Source organism: Cibotium barometz, chromosome 17 (assembly GCF_041138505.1).
Source record: "Cibotium barometz isolate CiBa-2024 chromosome 17, ASM4113850v1, whole genome shotgun sequence".
NCBI lineage: Eukaryota > Viridiplantae > Streptophyta > Polypodiopsida > Cyatheales > Cibotiaceae > Cibotium > Cibotium barometz.
In genome coordinates this window covers 49,652,781-49,659,796 of record NC_141062.1, presented here as the reverse complement: position 1 = coordinate 49,659,796, position 7,016 = coordinate 49,652,781, and the positions used below count along the sequence as shown (strand labels likewise).

General features: G+C 44.1%; 1 protein-coding gene across 1 annotated transcript; it reads left to right on the top strand.

Moving 5' to 3' along the window:
* The first annotated feature begins 2,532 nt into the window (after positions 1-2,532).
* Positions 2,533-6,519, top strand: LOC147630129 (pentatricopeptide repeat-containing protein At3g09040, mitochondrial-like). Its single transcript, XM_086811746.1, has one exon. It carries the CDS (start codon positions 2,898-2,900, stop codon positions 5,757-5,759), a length of 2,862 nt encoding a protein of 953 aa, XP_086667872.1. The 5' UTR covers positions 2,533-2,897; the 3' UTR covers positions 5,760-6,519.
* Positions 6,520-7,016: the final 497 nt, after the last annotated feature.

Sequence of the window (7,016 nt, the reverse complement as noted above, 5' to 3'; positions counted from 1 at the left end):
TTTTAATCACTATTGGCCAAGCTAATAATGTGGCATGCAAGTTGGTAATGGGTTGGGATCCTAGGTGGTAAGGGCTAGGAAAAGTAATTAGTAGGGAGGTAGGGAGATAAAAGAAAGGAGCAAGGAGATAAAATTAAGGAGTAGGGAGATAAAAGGGCCGATAATTTTTTAAATCACTCTTTGGTTGAGCTGATGTGGCATGCAAGTTGGTGTTGGGTTGGGGTCCTAGGTGGTAAGGGCTAGGAAAATTAAGGAGTAGGGAGATAAAAGCTGCAAGAAGTTATGGGACACGTTTAGGATTCTAATCACTTTTTAAGGCTTACTAACCCATTTTTTATGAGGCCCTTCTTGAGCCCATTCCACCCCTAATCAAGGAGTTGCAATTGAGCCTCCCTAATCAAGGAGTTGCAATTGAGCCCCCCTAATCAAGGAGTTGCAATTGAGCCCCCCTACCTAGTTAATGCACAAAGGCCCAACAAGAGGTAATGTACCACATGGTTGCCAAAAGCACTTGGCTTCTTTCACCACTTACCCATCATGGACAATTGTGTGATGCTTGAGTATAATGCTTTGGTATATCAACTTCCTTCACATGCTCAAGAGGGGAGGGGGTGAAATTTGCTACTTTAAACAGATGTTGATGCTCACCTTGCATCCAAGGCAGCACATGGGGATGCCTTGGGAAATCAAGAGAAGGTCCTCCTCTAGCCAATTTGTGGTGGGAGAGGGGCCTACCCAAAATCAACACAACTTGTGTCAATTTATCTTTGCTCACAAGAGATACGACCAAGCTCCTGAATTATGGTGCAAATTACTATAGGTTCCCCTCATTGCCAATGAGGTGAGTTGTCCTCCACAATATGGATGGGAATCTATGTCATGAGCCACTCAAAAACTTGCTCATGGCCATTGTCATGAACAAGAAGGAAAAGGGATCTAAGGGCTAGTAATGGATTGATTGGCATATGGGGAAGCACTCTCTCCATGCACATTAAATGATAACTTGATTGTGTGATGAGAAGCTCCCCCCCACACCAAAAAAACCCACCCACCCACGCACCCACATAGCTCAAAAGTCTATCTTGCTCATAGTGCCCAAAAAACCCACCCACCCACGCATCCATGTCCTCCTAGTGGGTTTAAGCCACTATTATAGCCTCCTAGAAGGTGAAAATGTTGTCCAAAATGCCCCTATTCAAGATACAGCAACATGTCTAGGTACCACCTGTCAACTTCGGGGGGAAGGTCTAAAGATGTTGCTTGATGTGGCTTTGATGAGGATTTTATGAGGATTTTATCAGAGGGTAGGAGAAAATAGGTTTGTATTCATGGTCTTAAGGAATATACATATCATTTTTTGTATATGTTTACATTTATTTCACACTCCCATGGTAAGTTAAATATTTTAATATCTAAGAATAGGGCACTCCCACAATAAGTTGAATACATTGATAACTAATAAATATGACACCTCTTATTAATGTAAACACTTTAAATGGACCTTCTTTAAAAATGGTTTCCTATGCATGCACATATTTACAACTAATAAATAGGACACATCTTGTAAATGTAAACGCTGTAAATGGACCTTCTTTAAAAATGGTCTCCTCCTATTCATACACATTAATATCTAAAAAATGGGACACCTCTTGTAAATGTACACACTTTAAATGGACCTTGGTCCCCCGATGTGGCTTTCTAGAGGTTCTAGATCTGGCCTCATGCTAATTTTCTTTCATTAAGCTTGTAGTCCAAAGTGGCGGCTTCCAAAGATGCATCTAATGTTAACAAGAGCTGAAGATCCGTGGTGGCCTCCAAAGAGGCATTGGTGTTAACTCTTAAGATCTCAAGATCTGCATCTAAAAAATAGCAACCACCACCCACCACTAGGCCCCAAAGAGGGGGGAAAAAAACAACCCCCACCTTGGGTTATGCACATGAGTAGGTAAGGGTGGGAATTAAGTACAGAGATAGGGAAAGGCCGAGAGGGTGCATAAGAGGGAAGGAAAAGCAAGGAGGGTCATGAATGGGAGAAGTGCAGAGAATGTGAAGGAGTTGCTGCATCCAGAGATTTAGCTCCTTCCTTCTTATGGGACTACAAATTCTATACCAAGTCAAATAGATTTGGAGAAGATTAGTTCTTGTTTCGTAGAGAGGCTCTGCCCTCGAGACAACACTCTTTCCAGGCATGAAAGGCCCTTGTGGATCCTTGGGATGTCGAAGGGTCTGTTCTTCAGATGGATGTTGGCCCCACTCTTTGGAGGTTGTTGACACTCAGTCATTGTAGCTTTCGACCTTTGATTAGCAATGTAGCCTTCCTTCGAGAGCGATCATCCAGGGAGGAAACACCACTATATGTTGTGTTTCTTTTGCTATTTCTAGGAAGGTATCTTTTTAACTAATAGAAGGATCTGTTTTCTTTTTGGGCATGAGAGGCGCGCCCGAATGTGTTGGAAAATGGCCCGGCCACTTCGGTCCCAGTGCGTGTGAAAGCAATATAATGTAGTTTGGGAATTGCCCCCATTCACGCGGCCACGTAGTTCAGACATGGGACAGCTTGACTCCAAGCGAGCCTTGAGCTCGCCATTTACGCTCTTTCCGTGGACCCAAGGGCACTTGCGGCGATGGCTTGTTGCCACAAGGTCCGAACGAGAGCGAGTTTTGGCTGCTGTCCTTTGGGCGTTACGGGAAAACCCAGATCTTCTGCGAAGCAGTCGCTACGCATGGACGGACGGATTCAAAGAAGAAGCGAGCCATCACCACAACAACAAGGTCTCCCTGCGATGGAGGACAACCACAATGACAAAGGCAGTGGTGGTTGGAAGATGATTTGCTTAGCATGCTGGTGGTGGTTCGGAGATGGTTAGCTTAGAGAAGGCACTTCATTGGAAACAGGAATGTGGCCTAGTCGACCTTTGGTCGAAGATTTTGCATGCATCTTGCACAAGTACAGAAAGGAGAAAAACCTCTCGCAGGCGCTGCACTTGCATGCCTACATGTGCCAAACTGGACTGGATACTTCTCTTGGGAACTACCTCGTCTCGATGCTGGTGGAAGTTGGAAGCATGTGCCATGCCCAGCGGGTTTTTGATAGGTTGGTGTATCAGGAAGAGTGCTCATGGAATTCGCTCATCACAGGTTATGTTAAAGGCGGGCAGTCACGGCATGCTCTTACCCTGTACCAGAAAATGAAGGACGATGATTCTCTGTATCCTAGCGGGTCAGCTTTTGTGGCCTTACTGAAGGCTTGCATTACGCTCAAAGATCTAGAAACAGGCCGGGAATTACATGCTGACATTGCCAGAAAGGGGTTACTGGAAAGAGACATTTTTGTTGGCAGCACCTTGGTTGATATGTATGCCAAATGTGGCTCCCTTGCAAAAGCACAGGAACAGTTTGACAAGCTCCCAGTTCGAAATGTTGTCTCGTGGACTGCACTAATTGCAGGATATGCAGATCACGGTCATGGCGAGGAAGCACTCAAATGTGTTGAGGAGATGCAACATGAGGGCGTCTCTCCAAATCATTTCACACTTGTTTGCATCTTGAAAGCTTGTGGCTGCATAGGAGCCACAGACATATGCAGAGATGTACATGCTGATATAGTTAGGAAAGGGTGGGAAAGTGAGCTCCTCCTTGGCAACACCTTGGTTGATATGTATGCTAAATGTGGCTCGGTTGCAACAGCACAGGAAGTGTTTGACAAACTCCCAGTTCGAGATGTGGTCTCTTGGACTGCACTAATCGCTGGATATGCTCAGCATGGAAGTGCTGAGGAGGCACTCTACTCTCTCAAACAGATGCAAGACGAGGGCATCTCTTCAAATGCCGTCACGTTTGTTTGCAGCTTGAAAGCTTGTGGTGGCATTGGAGCCACAGTCAAGGGTCGAGAAATACATGCTGAAATTGCCAGAAAGGGTTTAGAAAGAGAGCTTCTTGTTGGCAGTGCCGTGGTGGATATGTATGCTAAATGTGGCTTGCTTGCAGAAGCACAAGAAGTGTTTGATAAGCTTCCAATTCATGATGTGGTCTTATGGACTGCATTAATTGCAGGATATGCCGAACATGGGTGTGGTGAGGAGGCACTGCATTGTTTCAAACAGATGCAACACAGAGGCTTCCCATTGAATGCTGTCACATTTGTTTGCAGCTTGAAAGCTTGTGGCATCATAGGAGCCACAATCATGGGCCAAGAAATACATGCTGAGATTGCTAGAAAAGGGCTTGAAAGAGAGCTGCTCATTGGCAACACCTTGGTTGATATGTATGTTGAATTTGGCTCACTTGCAACAGCGCAAGAAGTGTTTGACAAGCTTCCTGTTCGAGACGTCGTCTCATGGAATGCACTATTAGCAGGATATGCGGAGTGCAGGTATTGTGAGGAGGCACTCAACTGCTTCGAACAAATGCAACATGAGGGCATCTCTTTGAATGCTGTGACATTTGTTTGTAGCTTGAAAGCTTGTGGTTGCATAGGAGCCACAGTCAAGGGACACAAAATACATGCTGAGATTGCCAAAAAAGGCTTGGAAAGACAGCTGCTTGTTGGCAGCACCTTGGTTGATATGTATGCTAAATGTGGGTCGCTTGCAGAAGCTAAAAAAGTGTTTGACAAGCTTCCAATTCATGATGTCGTCTCATGGACTGCGCTAATCACAGGATATGGTGAATACGGGCGTGGTGAGGAGGCACTCTACTGTTATGAACAGATGCAACATGAGGGCATTTCTGTGAACGCTGTTACATTTGTTTGCAGTTTGAAAGCTTGTGGTAGCGTAGGAGAGATAGTCAAGGGCCGACAAATACATGCTGAGATTGCCAGAAAAGGGTTGGAAAGAGAGCTCCTTGTTGGCAACATCTTGGTGGATATGTATGCTAAATGCGGTTTGCTTGCAGAAGCACAGGAAGTGTTTGACAAGCTTCTTGTTCGAGATGTGGTGTCGGGGACTGCACTTATAACAGGATATGCTGATCACGGGCGTGGTGAGGAGGCACTTTACTGTTTTGAGCAAATGCAACAGGAGGGCCTCTCTCTGAATGCTGTCACATTTGCTTGCAGCCTGAAAGCTTGTGGTAGCATAGGAGCCACAGTCAAGGGCCAACAAATACATGATGAAATCGCCAGAAAAGGTTTTGAAAGAGAGCTCCTTATTGGTAACATCTTGGTTGATATGTATGCTAAATGTGGCTTGCTTCCAGAAGCACAAGACATATTTGACAAGCTTTCAACTGGAGATGTGGTCTTGTGGAATGCACTAATTGCAGGATATGCCCAGCTTGGAGAGAGTGAGAATGTTTTTTATATTTTTGAGAAAATGATAGGAGAAGGAATAATGCCAAGTCTGGTCACATTCATTAGTGTTCTTAATGCATGCAGTGATGCAGGTCTAGTGGATAAGGGCCGAATGTTCTTTGAGGCCATTAGAAATGACTATGGTTTCATTCCAACTGTTGACCATTACACTTGCATGGTTGATCTCTTTGGCCGTGCAGGCCATATTGACAAGGCGGTAGCGATGATCAAGAAGATGCCGTTCCATCCTAATATTGTCATGTGGCATTCTGTGTTGGGGGCTTGTCGAAAATGGGGCAACGTGGAGCTTGGAAGACATGCCTTTGAACATGCAGTGTGTTTGGATGAGAAGAACATGGCAGCCTATGTATTTATGTCTAATATCTATGCAGATGCTGCCATGGAAGAGGAAGTGAACAAGGTTGAGGCAATGAGAGTAGGAAAACATGCATGGAAGAAGCCATAGACAAAGTTGGTGGAAGGACTCTCACAAAGTTGTGCATTCCTTTTTGGTCGGCAATACAAGATCGTTTAATTTATGCAAACCTAGAAACTTTTATAGTACAAGCATTGAGGACCTTACTTCTCCCAAACTGGAGACTAGCTATATTTACCTTGGGTAGCCTAACATCCTTGCAAAAAAGCATGAAAGGAGAGAAAACCATGTGGCATGTAAATAAAAGTAAATTAAAAATAGAAAATTCCAGAAGGCAGGTGGAAAAATTAATCGGTCGACGGAGAGAGACGAGGGAAAATCGAGAGAGAAGTAAAGTGATCAAACCCCTTTGATTCAAAAACAGGGCTCTGAAGCCATGGAGAGTGCAGTGACTTGTTGTGATGAGGTCGAAGATGGAGATGGAGATCTAGAAGCCATAGGAGATTGATCTAAAGTGGACAATGATATTGTGTGCTTCGTGGTGCCGATTACATGGACTACCATTATGCTTCGTGATACTATCCTTACGCCTGAGTCTGGGTGCGCAAGGGAAATGTCTCCAAGGCCAACACCCACCCCATGGGGCCGAACCTCACCGAGAAGAACACCACGTAGGCGTAGATAGCGCCGATCACGTTATAGCATAGGGTAACCACATTCATGACAAAATTACAAGAGGCTTTTTGAGAGCGAATATTTTGTAAGCTTATATATGCTTGAGAATCCCCAACTATCTCATGCACAAGATGTCTTGGTGCATAAACGCAAGCAGGTACTCTTTGTCTCTGTCTCTTCCTCTCTCTCTCTCTCTCTCTCTCACACACACACACACACACACACATCGTTAAAATCAGGTGCACTCCATGCTTTGAGCTTACAAAACAAGATTGTTTTTTTTTTAATTCTTTTACTGTGTTTTGTGTGAGTGCTTGGGTAGCATCTTTCGTATAGTGTAGAACATATTTGAAATACTCGAATGAACATGAATTTGAAAGCATACTTGAAAGCAATGCTAGACTGACATATGCAAATAATGAGCTTCAAGCTTGTTCTTATGTTCGATGGGGATTCAAAAGTATCTCGCAAATTAGAAAATTATAAATTCATTATACGAATTTGAAAATAGGTTTTGTATCATGAATCAATACGTAGGACTAATGGCGGTCTTAAACATTGAAGGTATTTTGGTCCACTTTCAATATCAAAAGTGCTATTTAGGAAACGAGGAAGGGCACGTTCTCCTATGTTTATAGAATTTTGGGGAGGATTGTGTCAACTCTCCGTCAT